Source organism: Gopherus evgoodei, chromosome 7 (assembly GCF_007399415.2).
Source record: "Gopherus evgoodei ecotype Sinaloan lineage chromosome 7, rGopEvg1_v1.p, whole genome shotgun sequence".
Taxonomy (NCBI): Eukaryota; Metazoa; Chordata; order Testudines; family Testudinidae; genus Gopherus; species Gopherus evgoodei.
The window spans coordinates 107,112,658-107,129,374 of NC_044328.1; the positions used below are offsets into that span (position 1 = coordinate 107,112,658).

The 16,717-nt window shown below is 58.6% G+C and overlaps 1 protein-coding gene across 2 annotated transcripts in view; it reads left to right on the forward strand.

Annotated features, from left to right (window-relative positions):
* COL7A1 (collagen type VII alpha 1 chain) overlaps positions 1–16,717 on the forward strand; it is a 92,047-nt gene that overhangs the window by 48,836 nt on the left and 26,494 nt on the right. For both annotated transcript variants that reach the window (XR_004001358.1, XM_030570521.1), the window contains exons 31-51: positions 1,180–1,209; positions 1,764–1,790; positions 1,982–2,026; positions 2,806–2,898; positions 5,143–5,214; positions 5,593–5,628; positions 5,709–5,762; positions 6,494–6,562; positions 7,456–7,569; positions 8,687–8,713; positions 9,047–9,100; positions 9,422–9,493; positions 9,832–9,891; positions 10,640–10,675; positions 11,407–11,451; positions 12,154–12,189; positions 12,726–12,770; positions 13,256–13,291; positions 14,545–14,580; positions 15,023–15,055; positions 16,149–16,220. Coding sequence is in view for 1 of the 2 variants with exons in the window: in XM_030570521.1 (XP_030426381.1) it covers positions 1,180–1,209; positions 1,764–1,790; positions 1,982–2,026; positions 2,806–2,898; positions 5,143–5,214; positions 5,593–5,628; positions 5,709–5,762; positions 6,494–6,562; positions 7,456–7,569; positions 8,687–8,713; positions 9,047–9,100; positions 9,422–9,493; positions 9,832–9,891; positions 10,640–10,675; positions 11,407–11,451; positions 12,154–12,189; positions 12,726–12,770; positions 13,256–13,291; positions 14,545–14,580; positions 15,023–15,055; positions 16,149–16,220 (1,092 nt within the window). In the remaining variant the exon portion in view is untranslated. The remainder of the gene's footprint in view (positions 1–1,179; positions 1,210–1,763; positions 1,791–1,981; positions 2,027–2,805; positions 2,899–5,142; positions 5,215–5,592; positions 5,629–5,708; positions 5,763–6,493; positions 6,563–7,455; positions 7,570–8,686; positions 8,714–9,046; positions 9,101–9,421; positions 9,494–9,831; positions 9,892–10,639; positions 10,676–11,406; positions 11,452–12,153; positions 12,190–12,725; positions 12,771–13,255; positions 13,292–14,544; positions 14,581–15,022; positions 15,056–16,148; positions 16,221–16,717) is intronic.

The window sequence follows — 16,717 nt, forward strand, 5'->3', positions numbered from 1 at the left end:
AAAGTCCAGTGGCACAGCAGGGATAAGGCGGGATCTCCACCTGCTTCCCCTGCCCCGACCATTGACTCCATGGCTCTCATTGGCTGGGAACTGCGTCCAGTGGGAGCTGCAGGGGTGGTGCCTGCAGGCAGTGGCAGCATGCGGAGACCCCTGCCCACCGCCCCAAGGGGCCGCAGGGACTTGCCAGCAGGGCAGGCAGAGATCCTGCCTTAGCCCCACTGCGCTGCCAACTGGGAGCTGCCTGAGGTAAGTGCCACCCAGCTGTAGCCTGCACCCCAACCCCCTGCCCTGAGCCCTCTCCTGCACCCAAACTCCCTCCCAGAGCCTGCACCCCTCCTCTCCCACACACTGCAACCCCCTGTCCCAGCCCTGAGTCCACTCCGGAGCCCACAGCCCGCACCAACTCCCGCACCCCAGCCCCCTGCCCCAGCCCAGTGAAAGTGAGTGAAGGTGGGGGAGAGCAAGTGATGGAGGGAGGGGGGATGGAATGAGTGAGACATGGCCTCAGAGAAGGGGTGGAGCCTTAGGGAAGGGGCGTGGCAAGGGTGTTTGGGTTTGTGTGATTAGACCAGGGGTCAGCAGCCTTTCAGAAGTGGGGTGCCGAGTCTTCATTTATTCACTCTAATTTAAAGTTTCCCGTGCCAGTAATACGTTTTAACATTTTTAGAAGGTCTCTTTCTATAAGTCTATATAATATATAACTAAACTATTGTTGTATGTAAAGTAAATAAGGATTTTAAAACGATTAAGAAGCTTAATTTAAAATTAAATTAAAATGCAGAGCCCCCCAGACCGGTGGCCAGGACCCAAGCAGTGCGAGTGCCACTGAAAATCACTTCGTGTGCCGCCTTCGGCACCCGTGCCATAGGTTGCCTACCCCTGGATTAGACAGTTGGCAACCCTGGCCCCAGGGCTGCCCCCAGCTGCAGGGCCGGGAGCGATCCCAGAGCAGGTTGGAGCTGCTGTTGGGTGGCGGGATAGGGAGCTGCAGGTGATGGAAGCCGTGGGGCTGGAGGCAGCTCTCCCCTCCCCCTGCCCATGCAGTATCTCTGTGGCCCATGTGTATAATGTCCCCCTGCAGGTGGGGGGTGCTGCTCCCTGACCCGGGGGCTTGGCACGGGGTCAAGCTGACTTGGCTGCCCAGGGCACTCTCTCTAATGCAGAACTTTTTCCCCTCAGCTGGAGCCCTGCACAATTCAGTGTCCCAAGGTGAGTCCCCACCAGTCAGCATCTGCAGCTTCCTCCCACGAGGGAACCGGCACAAGACGGGGCTGCAGATAGCCGGACCCTCCTGGAGCTGGGGGGGGCTGGGCTGGCATGGAGTTATTGTGGGGAATCAGTGCAGTGAGAGGGGAGGCAGCGTGGAAGAGCTGGGCTGTGTGAAAGGCCTGGCTGGGTTGGGGCAGCTTACTGGAGAGGGGGTGGCCGAGAGGAGTCCAGGTTCTAGTAAAGTGGGGAGTCAGGAGATATCAAGGTGCCCTTGGGAGGTGAAGGTGCTCCACTCCCAGGTGTATCTGCCACGGTGGTGGATGTGAGAGCATGAGGCCCGTGGCCAGGAAGGTGGGCAGAGGCAGGTTGGGTGATGGCTTTTCCCTGCCAGCTCTGCACTGACTCCTGGTGCAGCCTGGCCAGCCTCATTGCTATCTGAGCTGCCCTGGGGACTGGCTGGCCCCAGGTGCAGGAAGTGGAGATGCTCACAGGTGGCTCTTCTGCCTGTTGCTGCGCAGCCCCCTAACTGGCCTCTTTTTGCTGTTTTGCCACAGGGTGAGAAGGGGGAGCCCGGCCAGACTGTGAGTATTTCGGGATTTGCTGGAGGGGTGCCCGGGTGCAGGGTGGGGGAGGGTCTGCTCCCCTCCCAGGGGCTGTGGGGCCGCTTTGGTTTAGTGGCTTAGCTGATGGACTTAGAAGCTCTGACTGTTGATCAGCCTGCGTCCTGGGAGCAGGAACGGCCGTTCATTCCTGTCTTTGTTTCTCTGCGCAGGGGCAGAAAGGACGTGTGGGGCAGCCTGGCCCCCCTGGAAACCCGGTAACATCCCCCTCTGTGTGTGGGCCCCTGGGTTGGGGGGGTTGTGGTGCTGAGCTCTCCCTGCACTCAGTGTGGGTTGGATGCAGACCCCGTGTTAGTGTCAGGGCCTCGCCAAGGCACAGGGCATGCCTGGAAATGGACTGGGACTGGGGAGCTCAGCTGAGGGGTGACAGCGCCAGAGCCTCTGTGCAGTGAGGGCTCGTGTGAGGAGTAGCGCGGGGGCTTTTAGGGGGCCTTATTACAAATCCCCAGTGTCACCCCAGTAAGCAGGCAGGGGGAGATCAAGGGACCCCTCCCTGGGCCTCCTGCTGCGCTGAGCTCCTTAGGGGCCCTCACTGGCCTGCCCTGGGAAAGCTTCTTGTGGCAGCTAATCGTCCTGCCTCTTCTTTGGAGAGGCGAGAGAGCAGGAGAAGGAGGCGCTGCAGGGTGATGGGCACAGAGGAGCCTCTGTGACGTTATTAATATAATCGGGGATCATATAGATCATTGTTGCAACCGAGGTCCTGTAGTGGCACCAAATCTAGTATAAAGGAGGTCAAATAAGGTGTCTAAGACAAGATTTGGTTTGCCTTGGTGTGCATAGAAACCCCAGCCTGGGGCTGTACCTGCCGTGCTTCAAGCAGTTTGTCCTAAATTAATATTCTCAGTTGGGTCCCACTAGAACCAGCATCATTACAGCCTCCCAAGGCCCCGAGCCTGCCCTTACCACTGGGGGCGCATCCCCATGTAATAACCCCATGTCATTTCTCCATGGCTGTTTTCTCTCCTCTTCTTTTTAGGGGCTCAATGGGCTTCCAGGCCCCCCAGGACCAATGGGGCCACGGGGTGCCCCAGGCGAGATCATCGAGCGGCCAGGCCAAAAGGGGGAAAGAGTGAGTGAGTGCCCTTCACACCCCGTGCCGTGAGGGAAGAGCCAGGCACTGGATGGCTGCATTGTAGGGGCAGAATATCCACTTTGTTCAACTCTGATCTCCTTCTGAGCCAGTGCCCTGGGGTCCCTCTGGGTGCATCCCCCTGGCCCATGTCCACTATGGAGCCCCGTGGTGTCCCTGTTGGTGGCGTACATGCCCTTGAAACTCATTGGCAGTGCTGGGCATAAGGGGCATGGACAGCACTGAGTACAAGGCACTAGTCCCATTGGCGGTGCTGGGTGCCAGTAGCACTGACAATGCACAAGGCAGTGAGCACAAGGCCCTTTGGCTGTGCTGAGTATCAGGGGCACAGACAGACTGGGCCAGAGGTACCGGGGCATTGGCGGTGCTGGGTACAAGGGCACAGACAATGCTGGGAAAGAGGTACTGGGGCATTGGCGGTGCTGGGTACAAGGGCACAGACAATGCTGGGTAAGAGGTACCGGGGCCATTGGCGGTGCTGGGTACAAGGGCACAGACAATGCTGGGAAAGAGGTACCGGGGCCATTGGCGGTGCTGGGTACAAGGGCACAGACAGACTGGGCCAGAGGTACCGGGGCCATTGGCGGTGCTGGGTACAAGGGCACAGACAATGCTGGGAAAGAGGTACCAGGGCATTGGCGGTGCTGGGTACAAGGGCACAGACAATGCTGGGTAAGAGGTACTGGGGCCATTGGTGGTGCTGGGTACAAGGGCACAGACAATGCTGGGAAAGAGGTACCGGGGCCATTGGCGGTGCTGGGTACAAGGGCACAGACAGACTGGGCCAGAGGTACAGGGGCCATTGGCGGTGCTGGGTACAAGGGCACAGACAATGCTGGGAAAGAGGTACCGGGGCCATTGGCGGTGCTGGGTACAAGGGCACAGACAGACTGGGCCAGAGGTACAGGGGCCATTGGCGGTGCTGGGTACAAGGGCACAGACAATGCTGGGTAAGAGGTACCGGGGCCATTGGCGGTGCTGGGTACAAGGGCACAGACAATGCTGGGAAAGAGGTACCGGGGCCATTGGCGGTGCTGGGTCCAAGGGCACAGACAGACTGGGCCAGAGGTACAGGGGCCATTGGCGGTGCTGGGTACAAGGGCACAGACAATGCTGGGAAAGAGGTACCGGGGCATTGGCGGTGCTGGGTACAAGGGCACAGACAATGCTGGGTAAGAGGTACCGGGGCCATTGGCGGTGCTGGGTACAAGGGCACAGACAATGCTGGGAAAGAGGTACCGGGGCCATTGGCGGTGCTGGGTACAAGGGCACAGACAGACTGGGCCAGAGGTACAGGGGCCATTGGCGGTGCTGGGTACAAGGGCACAGACAATGCTGGGAAAGAGGTACCGGGGCCATTGGTGGTGCTGGGTACAAGGGCACAGACAGACTGGGCCAGAGGTACTGGGGCCATTGGCGGTGCTGGGTACAAGGGCACAGACAATGCTGGGAAAGAGGTACCGGGGCCATTGGTGGTGCTGGGTACAAGGGCACAGACAATGCTGGGAAAGCGGTACCGGGGCCATTGGTGGTGCTGGGTACAAGGGCACAGACAATGCTGGGTAAGAGGTACTGGGGCCATTGGCGGTGCTGGGTGCCAGGGGCACAGACAATGCTGGGTAAGAGGTACTGGGACCATTGGCGGTGCTGGGTACTGGGGCCTGGACAGGTTGGGTAAGAGGTACCGGGGCTATTGGCAGTGCTGGATACCAGGGCACAGACAATGCTGGTTAAGAGATACCGAAGCCATTGGTGGTGCTGGGTGCCAGGGGCATGGGCAGGCTGGGTCAGAGGTACTGGGACCATTGGTGGTGCTGTATACCAGGGGCATGGACACGCTGGGTAAGAGAGGTCCTAGGGCCATTGGCAGTGCTGGGGATGCAGCTATCTTTCACAACCCCCTTTCTTGTGGAGTTTCTTTGGCACTGGGACCCAGGAGGGAGCCTATTCCCATGGAATCACTTAGGGAGCTAAAAGCAAGTCCAAATGAGGCTCTGCAGTAAGAATTTTTTTTGGCCAAATCCCAGCTGATCGGACCCTCTAAATTGACATGCTCTATCCCAAATGCAGCCCTCATGGCTGCCCTGGCACGGCTCAGCACTCTAGGATGGCTTTGAATGTAAATGGGTTTTCACTCTGGGGCATGAACCTGCCTGGGAATGGTGGGGGCAGTGGCCAGAGCAGAGCCAGGACCTGTTGGTTTATTCCCTTTTCCATTCCCAGGGATTACCAGGAGCGGATGGGATCCCAGGAAGCCCTGGTCGCCCTGGCAACTCTGGCTCCCCTGGCCAGCCAGTAAGTATTTCCTCTTAGTTCCTCCTCTTGGGCCATATTTACCATTGGTGATTTGCATCCCTCTTCCCATGATGCTTTGCAGCACTGGCTATTACTTGACTTCATCCCATGTAACAAGGACTGCAGAAGTCCAGATTAAATGGGTCTCTGAGACCCACATTGCCCCTGTCATTTCCCATGTCGTCCCCTTCCAGGCCCTGCCTCCTGCCTGTGGTGACTGTAACTTGAGTTCCATGGACTGTAACGGTTTCCCTGCTCTATTGTGTCTGTATCTGCATCTTGCTCCGTGCATGGTGTGCAGACCTGATCTCTCGGCTTCAGTCTCCTGCTCCCTTGGCCAGAGGACACTCCTCATCTTGTTTTGATTTTTTTTTTCAGGGTAGACAAGGCATTCCTGGCCTCCGAGGGCTCCCGGTATGTATTGCTCCCGCTTTCCCGTTAGCCTGGCTCTCTGCTCTGGAGCCCCCCTGCTTACTGTTGCCTTTGCCTTCCAGGGGGAGCAGGGCCCAGTGGGGCCTCCCGGGCAACGGGGAGAGAAAGGCGAACCGGTAGGTAGAAGTGCATCCCATCCAGTGCCACCTAACGTGGCCGCCATCTTGGATTTCCCACCAAGCAGGGCAATCCAAAGGCTCAGTGAGTTCTGTCTGCAGCAACCTCTGCTCGCACCTAGCCATGTGGGGGGGGGGGGGCCACAGGTCCCTCCCACCTTATGTAACCCCTGATCCCTCCAAGCTCTGTGTCCTACAGCCCTACAAGGCAGTACTGCTGTGAGCAGGTTCTCGCATTGGCAAGAGGGAGGCCCTCCACCTTAGATCCAATTAGATGCCTCCCTGTAAATTACACACACTTCATACTGGGGTCACAGCAGCACTCCCGAGCTGAGCAGGGTGGAACCAGCTCAACGCTTGGAGTGGAGACTCCACTGGCTCTGGAGTGCTGTGAACAACTCAGTAAGGATTGCTCTCCTTTGATCTCGGTGCCACCTCCTGGTGCCAGGGACACTGTGCTGCTGGAGAGGTCTTAAAACTGAGTTCCTGGCCACTTGTGATCTTGGGTCCCCTGGCCCATTGCCCAAGAGTCTGGTGTTCACCCCCACGTCCTGGTCAGAGTCCAACTCTGGTAACTCTGTGCAGCCTTCCCCGATTCCTTCTTCACTGCCTGTCCTGAAGCGTGGTGCAATGTTGCTGGTACAGCTGCCATGTCTTCTCCCAGAGAAGCTGAGGCACTTGTATATGGGGCTGGGCTGGTGCACTGAGGTTTGGCCTTCTGTTTTGTGTAGGGAGATCCAGGAGTGATTGTGAACGGAGGAGGGGGGCTGCCTGGCCGGAAAGGGGAGCCTGGGAGTCGGGTACGTAGTAGAAAGCAGGTTTGGATTGTGCGGTCATTGGGGTACAGGAACGAAAGGAGAGATCCTGTGGCCCAGGGCCCTGGCACTCGCAGTGGGACTGCGGGGGGTTTGTATCTCTCCACCCCATGGTCTGAGCCTCTGGGATCCGTTCAATGGCACTGAGAGCATTCCAATGAATCTCAAATTGCACGAGGATTGGTGTCCCCATGGCACTTCTGCTCTGAACAGATCTGTGCTCAACTCTTATTTTATGGACCCTGCCCTCTCAGGCCTCCTCAACATGGGTATAGTTTGGGAGGGTGGTGGAGCATTGCCCCCCCAAAGTGCAAGCCTCAGGCAGGCGTGGAATTTGCCCCCACACACGCAGCCCCATTAGCCTGGCTGAAGCTGCCCCCTCAGATATAGAAGTTATACTACGCCTGTGCTTCTCTGTGCTGTCCCTGCCCTGTGGCTGGAGGTTTGAGGGACTCGCAGGCTTGTCCAGTGCCAGATGAGCAGGTATCCAGTCCTCTCAGCAACCTTGCTGGGTCTGTCACCCTCTAGGCCTCACACTGAGGTTCTTAGACTCCTTGCTGCTGGCCCACCAACTCTGGGGCTGCCAACACATGGAGTGAGGAGGCCTTCTGCCATAACCATGTGCCACAGAGACTGAGGGGCTGCATCTAGAGTGAAGCTGTGCCAGGCTACAGCCGAGTCTGCACACAGACATGCTGGGCAATATGGGCAATATATGAGCACCCTGAGCACTGGCTGGACATGCACTTGGATTTGATGGCTGTGCTGCAGACCTGAATGGTTGGCTGCAGGGGCTCATCCCAAAATCCAGGGTCCTCTGTCCGTGGTGCCCTCCCTCCCCAGCACAGAGCACTGATGGAGCCTCTCTGATTCTCTAGGGAAATCCTGGCCTCCCTGGGAACCCTGGGCCTAGAGGAGCAGTCGGTGATCCAGGACCTCCTGGGCCCATTGGACCTCCAGGGCCATCAGGACCTGCCGGAGAGTTTGTCAAGGTGCGTTCGCCCTCCCGTTTGGGAGGAACTGTTCAGAGGCTCTGCCCCGAGCAGTTAGGTGAAGAGTCACATTGTGCCCCCTCCCCTGTCCATGCACGCAAACAGCCTCCTCCACAACACTGTGCACCCGCACGGCAACCCCCGTGCAACCCCTTCACAGCTCCTTCCATGCACATGGGCCCTGCCATGCCTTCCCTCCTCGGGCATGCAGCTCCCCCCCACACCCCGTGCGTACAGCAGCTTGCACCAGCACCTTCCACACAGCCAGGCCCTGCCTGTGAGAAGCTCGCCTGGCCTGGGGGGGCTGGGGCTTTGGGTTTGGGGGTGCACCAAGGAGCCAGGGGTGCAGAAGAAGCTCAGGCAGTGCCTGAGGCTCGGGCAGCAGTGGGGCTAGGGAAAGGTGGTGGAGCAGGCCTTCACCTTGGTGTCGGAGGCACATGGCAGGCTGAGGAAGCAGTATGGTTAGGGCAGCTGCGGTGGCATGGAATCCCTGCTCCCCTGCCCCGGGCACCCAGAGCAGCCACCCGCCTGGCTCCTTCCTCCCCTTCCTGGCTGCTGCTCTTATGCAGCTGCTGGAGGGTCCTGTCCTGGAAGGGAAACAGCCCTTCTCTGTCCCCTAAATGATCTGACTCTGCCCAGCCGTCCTTTCCCCTCCCAGCTTGGCTCCAGCCCCCGCCTCCAGGCGTTCCCTCTTCACAGGCTGCTCCATCAGACACCCTCGCTGGCTATAGGGGTGGAAACAAATCAGCCCCACAATGGAAATTAGTCCCCATTGCCCCCCTGATTCTGCTGCCTCCTTCTGTATGTGAATCATTTCTCCCCCCCGTCCATATGTGCACACTGTGTGTTCCCGTGGATCTCTCACCTAGGCACATGTAGCCCCACCATGGCCCCACCATGGCCAGGTGTGCACACATGAGCCACAGACTCACGTGGCTGCTTCTGGTGGGTGGGCATCATGCTGAGCTGTATCTTTGCTTCTGGTTTCCCCACCAGGTGCCTTGGGTTGTGAGTGCACCAAACCCACTGAGCATTGTGTGCCCAGGGCTGCCCAGAGGGTGCTAGGATGCCAGGTGCAGGGAGCCCTCCCTTTAACCCTGTGTATTTCCTCTTGCAGGGGGCGAAAGGCGAGCGAGGGGAGCGGGTAAGTGACCTGGCTCTTCTCCTGAGTGCTGCACTGTGGCCTGGGAGAGGCTGACAGGCTGTGATGCTCAGCAGCGCTTGCCCCTTCATGCCAGTGGGTGGGGTCCCGCAGTGCTGTGACAGGACAGGAGTGGCCTCTGCTCCCTGCATCGTGGAGCTGGCCTGTGGGAGCTGCAGCCAATTAGCCACAGGGCTGAGCCAAGACACGCTCCCCTGGGTGAGTGGGCTGTGTGTGGGTGCAGAGCGAGTTCATGGGGCCGTCAGGTCATAGCCGGTTGAGAGGGGTAGGAAGAGTGTGATGTGATATCTAAGCTCCCTGTGATTGTCTCCCTAGGGCCCCCCCGGGCTGATTGATGGGGTAACTCCCAGAGGAGAGCCAGGCATCCCGGTGAGTACCTCCCCCTGCCGTGCCAGGGCCAGGAGTGGAGATGCATGGCAGGTGGGGATGGGGTGAGGGTGACTCTGTTGGGAGGGTGTGGTGGGAGGGGAAGTTTGGTGGTGGGGTATGAGTTAGGGAAGGGGCAGAATAAGGCTCCATAGAAAGGGAAATCCCCCTTGCTAGGTATGGGTAGTGTTAACCTTACGCTGAGGCTGGCTTCCCATCAACACCGTGCCTCGGCTGAGGAGGCTGCTGCCCTCGTGTCACTCAGGGCTGGTCTCTGTGCTGCTCAGGTTGGTCTCAGCTCTTTCTTTCTCTCTTGTTCCTCAGGGCTTGCCTGGTGATCCTGGTTCCCCTGGGCCCCGGGGACCTGCTGGGCCCCCAGGACAGAAAGGAGACAAGGTAAGAGGAAGGGCTGTGGTGTGAGGCAGGGGCCACAAGAGAGCCCAGGCTGCGCTAGTGCAGTATCTGCTGCCGTCCCTCGCCCCCCAATCCACTGTGGGATTGTGCTCTAGTCTCCCTACTGCACAAAGGCACTTGATGCCATGACTGGGACAATGCATGCATGATAGGAGGCTTTGCTGTGGCTTGGGAGTGGCCTCGTTTCCCTGAATCCCACCCCATTAACCTGGAGAAGCAGGGGCTCAAAGAGCCGTCCTCACTGGCTCCTGTCCCCTCAAGTTCCCTGAGCTATGATGCCTTTGTCTTTTCTGGACATTTCCTTTGCTCTTTGTCCCCAGGGTGATGGAGAAGAAGGTTTTCCAGGGCCGCCGGGTCGCCCAGGGGACCCAGGAGATCGGGTGAGTCCCATAAGAGGAGGTAAGCCATGCCCTGGCAGAATGAACCCCGCTGGCATGGAGCACCCTGCAGGCCTGTGGAGCCTCGAACAGCAGGCCCCCTGAGTGGGGAAGAGCAAACACCACTGGGGCTCTGTGGTCAGAGCTGGGAAAGGCCTATTAGACCCGAGAGTCCATGCCCCAAGCAGGGCAGGACAGAGCCTCTGGATCAGAGGCTGCATGAGACCCACTGGGCCAGTGCTCTGCTGTCTGTCTCCCTAGGGCCAGCCCTGCCTCTCCCCAGCTGGATGGCAGCTTGGCAAGCCCTGTCCCAGGGGTGGAGGAGCCCATGTACTTGGCTGGCTGCTCTTGGGGCAGCTGGATGGCAGTCCTATAAGCCACCTCAGCCAGGAGCCTTCCCACTCCCAGCTCTGGTAAAGCAGTCTTCCAACTGGGGTGTGCACAGAGCAGGCACAGTGCAGGGGGAGCTGCTCACGCCTTGGCTCAGACCGCGGGTAGTGGGGCCTGAGCAAGGGCAAGAAATAGCCCTGTGTTCACAGGTATCCTGAGGAAGTCGGAGGCTGAGCCTGCAGGAGTGGGTTCCAACCTCCTCAGCCACTGACCTGCCGGGCTTCCCCCTGGACAACCCAGCTCACACCTCGCTCTGATCAAGTGGGGAGATAGGTCCAGGATTCCCTGAAAACACACCTCAGCAGGTTTTGCCATGGACACCCTGGTGGAGAGATGTAACATTCTTGCTTTGCTTTCCTAGGGCCCGAGAGGACCTCCAGGTGAACAAGGAAGCAAGGTGGGTCTTGGGAGACCTCCCAGCTGGCAGGCTGTTCCAGGTGGAGACGGAGTTGGGCTTCATGGGTAGTATACCCAGTTCTGCCAGTCCTGTGCTCTGCGACCTTGGGACGAACCCTTCTCCTCCCTTCTGCACCTGTTTCCTCATCTGTAAATGGGGGGAGGGCTGTCCTGTGTCCCTGGGGCCATGGGGATAACATGCCTTGACATCCCCAGAAGGAGGTGCTCAGTGTGAATTGTTGTTACGCAGGTGGTCTGCCTGCTGTAATGGGTCACTGCCCTGTAACAGGGATGCCTGTCTGAGCCTTTCCCCACTGGACTCCTGGGGAAGCTGGGTGTGATGGGGCACCGACCCCAGACCCTGCTGTTTGGTGCATGGGCTCCTGGCCAGAAACCTTCTGCCTGTGATGGCCAATGGACAGTCTGAGACAGAGCACTGCAGCCTCAAGTGGGGAAAGTCAGCAGGAGCCACGAGCCTGTTCTGTGTTCCTGTGCCGGGGTGCGAAGGCAGGGCCACACAGATAGGGTGTTGCTACAGTCAACTCTGCTCATGGGATTCCCCCAGGAGGCATCTGCTGGCCACTCGCCCAGTGGTACCTGCCTCTTGGAAACTGCAGGATGAAATGGGCCGAAGGCCTCCTCTGCTGCCCCAGGGGCTCCTCCCAGCTAGGTCCTATCCACGGGCATGGTCCCTGTGCCCTCCAGCACTGATGCACTTCTCTTTTGTGACAGGGAGATCGCGGGCAGCCGGGAGAACTCGGAGAAGCAGGGGAGAAGGTGAGAGTTTGCTGGAGCACAGGGTTATGCTGTGGGGACCAGGGGTATCGGGCACTGGCTCACCTCTGCCCTTGGGACAGTGCTGTGAGTCAAGACATCCTGTCCAACCAGGAGGAGAGTTTGGGACCAAGCAGGTGACTTGTCACTACTGGGGCAGGCACCACACTCAGGGCTCCTGATCTGAGGCTGAGTGTTGTTGGCTGCTGCTCCCACCACCCGAGGGTGCTCCCTTTGCACATGGAACAGTGGTCTGCAGTTTACACCCCTGGGACTTTCCACCCCCTGCCTGTTATTGCTGCTCCAAACCAAAGTTCTGCCCCAGAAGTGATGGAGAAAACAGGAACCTTGAAGAGGGGAGAGGCTGGGATTTCCCTGTGACCATCCCTGTCTGCCGGTAGTCTCCCCAGTGACAGACTGGCTCACAGTCTGCAGGTGTGCTAGAGACGTGGACAAACTGGATGTGGATTTCTGGGCCCCCGGATGGGCAGGCCCATGCTCCGTGCTATGGCCGTGTATCTCGGAACCCCTGCAGGAGACTCTGTCTAGAAGATGGATGCTCTGCCCTAATCTGTTTCGACTGGGTCTCCAAAGAGGATGCCTGCTGGCTGCTAGGGAGCTGCTGCAGGGGGCAGGGCTATCCGAGGGGCACTGGTGAGTATGAGCCTGGCTGAAATTCCCTTTCTCTTTCCATTTCCTCTGCAGGGTGATCGCGGACCCCCTGGGCCGGAAGGGAAGAAGGTAGGTTCGCTCTGGGTTTATCTTTCACAGCCAAGGGCCTGTGATTGCTGGGGGTGGGTAGTAGGCAGGACGGCTCTTGCCAGGGAATCTGGGTCAGCCCCGTCCCTGATCCTGGCTCATTCTGTTCAGCCTTGTGGTCCTGATCAGCACATGAGGGACAGCAGCTGGTTGGGGAGAGTGGCGCTTCTATTGTGCCAATGCAGCAGGTCAGTGCGCCTGCTCTCTGTGCTTCCCTCCATGTCTTCGGGAGCTTCTGCACAATCAAAAGGATCCCCTTCCCCAAAACCCACCCACGTCCTGCAGCTTAGGAGAGCAGGAGCGCTGGCCAGAGGCTTAGATCAAGCAGTGCTGTGTGATCCCAGCTGGGGAATGGTTGGGGGAGGAGCAGAGAACTGAGTGAGGTGGGGAGGCTGAGCAAGCGGGGTGCTTTGGGTGCAGGTTGGCTCCTGCTGGCTGTGATGGTCTTTCCCCACTTCTAAATGCCAAGTGTGCACAAAACCTGTCCTGCTCCACTCATGCCTTCTCTCCTGTTTCAGGGGGAGCTGGGAGCTCCAGGCCGCCTGGGCCCAGCAGGCAGAGAGGTGAGTGTGGGAGACCCCTGCTAGCCCAGGTGGAACGTGGCAGTGCCAGCCCCACAGTGTTGCACAGCCTGGGCAGGAATGCTCCTGTGCTGAGATGTCTGCTGCGGTGCCCCGTGCTGATCTGGCACCATGTTTTTTTTTTCCTCCCCTACCCCTCCACTGAGCTTGACAGGCCCAGGGGATGCATGGAAGGGACAGAGGAGGAGCAGAAATGACTATTGGAACCTCCTGTAACTGCCCTGCCTAGGCTTTGGCTTAGTACGCTGAGTCAGTGGGAGAGTTTGGCAGGCGGGGATCCTCCCTCCAGCTTCTAAGCAATGGGCCCTAGCACAAATTGGGCTGAAATCTCTATCCATGGTTCTTGGGCAGTCTGGTTCTGGCCTGGGGTGTGAGTCTCTGGGGCGGCTGGTATTCCCTGCATGGACAAACGAATGTACCGCCAGTTCGCTCATGGGCTTCTCTTGTCTCTCTAATCTTTGGAACAGGGATTGCCAGGACCGTCCGGCCCCCGAGGGGAAAAGGTAGGGACTCTTCGGAATGGCTTGTATCCATTCTGCTTGCTGGGCCCCTCAGCTAGCTCTTGGGGTGAGCAGAGCATTTGTGGGGCATCCATGAAGTGAGAGATGACAGCGCCCGTCCCTGAGCTGCGCTGATTTTCCACCCATGTCCCTGACATTGCTTCTAACATGGAGAGTTCTCTTCCTCCACGTGTCTTCTCTGAGCCTGCGCACCCCTAGTGTTGCCTTCGTCAATGTCCCTTCCACAGGTCTGGGCCTCAAGGGCCAGGAACCCTGGGCCTAAGTGCAGAAAATACTCAGACTGTCCTTAATGCAACAGACAAGGGCTCAGCTGCTACACTGCTGCCCCTTTGCATTCATCACTGACATTTGGTGGGTGAGGAGTGGAGGAGGAGTGAGGAGTGGAGGAGGAGTCCAGGTAGGATGGACAGGGCTCTAGGTCTCTAGGAAGAAAAGTGCTGAGAATTCCCATTGATAGGCAAGGCTTGCGGGCAGGGCTGTTGGATCTTGGAGAAGCTCTTAGAAGAAATAAAATTCCCCAGGTGGCTCTTTCTAGAGAGGAGGTATCTCCCCTGTGTTGGGATTGCCCTGCAGAAGGATGTGGCATTGCGTGCAGTCTGCTTGGTTTGTCACATCAATGCCAGCCTGTCATCTCCAGCTGGGGTGCTGATAGGGCAGAAAGCAGGTGTCCTCCCTGTGTGACTTATGCCACCTGTGCTCACTGGGCACAGAGAATGGGACCACTGATGGTCTGTCAGTCAGCTGGGGCAATAACACTCTGCTGGCCGGAGTCACTGTCTGGGTCTCTGGCACTAGCCCCAGTGCCCTTGGGCTTGGGTTCCCAGTGCTGCAGGGGAAGGGGAATCGTTGCGCTCTTTGGATCTGTGTGTTTGAAGTCTGTGGTGTGGGGGAATAGTGAGATCAATAACGCAATCCTCCAGTCTAGCACCAAGCCCCGCGGGAATCTCCTTGTCGATAAGTAATGCCCAAGGAAGGGCAGCTGGGTACCTTGCTGTCTGATGAGGACCTTGGCCTGCAGCGCTCAGCCAGGTGCAGAGAGAGTGAGCCACGCTGGCAGATAAGCTGAAGGGCCGTGGCTCTCAAAGGAAATTGAACTGGTCCTGAGACTCTCGGCACATGATGCTCTCTGATGGCTTCCTCATGCTCCCAGGGCAGGGTGGGCTGCTGCCCCTCGGGAAAGGCTTTGCCCTCTGGGTGGGGTGCTGACCCCTGGCCTCTGTCATTCTCTCCCTTAGGGGGATCAAGGTGCTCCTGGGGAACCCGGAAAGCCGGTAAGTGGCCTCGTCTCTGTCAGGCAGGAACTGCATTCTCAAGGGCTGGGAAGGGTGTAACCGGGCTCCCAGCACCCAGGGTGGGAACTGACCCTCAAAGGGGCAGGAGGGGCACCACAGGACCGCATTCTGCTGGGACGGTGGCCCCCAGCGTTGGTGCTGGTGGGAAGGTTGGTGCAGAGAGAACTCGCTGCAGGGCGTGGGGCGTTGTCTATGGGGTCTTACTGCACCCCCATCACTCTTTTCTCCTGAGTGCTGACCTGTTAGGGGAAGGGAAGAAGGCTGCTTCTGTGGATACCTGGCCAAGGAGAAGTGCTCCCCCTGGTGGCTGTGAGAGGTAGCAATTATCATGAAGGGCAGGCTGGGCTCTCTCCAGGTGTCCTTGCCAGCAGGGAGCAGTGCTCGGATTTCAGCAGTTTCTCTCCTTGTGTTTCTCCTCCAGGCTTCCACCGTCTCTGGGATCAAAGGAGAGAAGGTAACTGAAAATGATCCTGTCCCCAGAAGTGGGGCTTTCTCAGTTCTTTTGCAAATGTACAGTTTGTAAGATGCACTCCCAGCTGGCACTGTGTTTTAGGGCAGGGCAGAGTGCAGCCATGGGGCTTGGGCCTGTGGTGTAGTGATGGCTGATGTGACCCAGGAAAGGGGCAGTTACCCAGCAGAGCTAATGAGCTCAACTACATGTTGATTCTGCTCCATGGGCCAGGGTTTCTGGTTAGGATGGCACACTCCCACAGCGCCCAGGAGATGCCCCCAGAGCTTGAGGGGAGAGGCCAGTCTCTGTGTAGTAGCTTAGGGTTGGTCCGTTATCTGCTCAGTGCCTTATTGCTGCAGTCAGCCCTGGGTGAGAGAACCTACCTCCTTTAGGCCACCATATTCCTGCCCTGTGTTCCCCTCCTTCAGCCACTCTGTTCTGTGTCTCTTCTTCCCACTGCCTTGCCTTTCCTGCAGCAACTCTCAGGACCTGAGGGTGTCACTTCTACTCCCATCCCCTTCTGTCTGTTCAAATCATCAGCGGTGGAAGAGTTAAAGTTGACACTCACGTGAGGTCATTGAGTTTGAGAGTTGCTGCTCCAGTCGGATTGGCAGGGGCACTCACCCCACTGGGTTGTTGCATCAGGCTCTCTGCAGACACAGGCAGCCATCACTGCAGTGGCTATGCTAAGTTCCTGACTGGAAGGCTCTCTGCAGCTGGGAGGGCTGGAAACATATTTCTTGTAATGAAAGCTGAGGCCAAGCAGACTGGAGTCCCCATGCTTGGGGGCAGGGGGGCTTTGGCTTCGCTGGGGGCAGCGTGGAAACGTCACCTGCACAGAGGCAGCTTTGGCACTGCTTGCTCCAGCGTTCCATGCACATTCCTTCCACCCCCTGCCACTCCTGGCTCCATGTCACCTGTGGTCAGTCCAGTTAGCTCCTTTCAGTGTCATCTTATCCTGAGCCCAGCCTGCCCCCGTTGCCTTGGGAAGCAAGTAAGCGGCCTGTCTCACCTGTGGCCCGGGTGGAAGGGCCCGTGTTGGGGTCCAGAGGGGATCAGCTCAGTGTGGCTGATGCTGCTGTTTCCTCCGTTCCAGGGTGACAGAGGCCCTGCAGGAGCAGAGGGGGCCCCAGGTCCCCGGGGAGACGCAGGAGATAAAGGAGATCGCGTGAGTATCATTTGGGCCATCAGAGGCATCACTCCAGTGCCCAGCACAGCCAGGAGCTCTGGCAGAGGCAGGCAGCTCAGTGGGGGCCCAGGGGATAAAGCCATCTCTCCTGTCCCTCTGAAACCTGGGCCTAGGGCCAGCTCACTGAAGTGAGTTTGGGGCTCAGCTCCCCACTTAGTGGGCAGGATCCCAAGTCCCGCAGCCAGCAGCCTGCTCAGGAGGGGCAGGGATGCTGCTGGGAGTGGAAACCCGGAGCAGCTCTTGGTGCTGGAGAGGGTAATTGCTCTGGGACAGGAGCATAGAGCTCTCGTAGCTGGGTAGGAAAGAGGGTCTTTACCTCTGGTGCTGCATCCTGCAAGGTGGCTCCTCAGTGCACCGTGGCTTAGGGGTTCTTCAGGAGTGAGTCTGAAATCTGGGACTGTGCTTGGGGCTCCCCGACACGCCTGTGTAGCTCCCTGCTCTGGGAGTTGGAATCCATCCCTCCCTGAGGGCAGGCC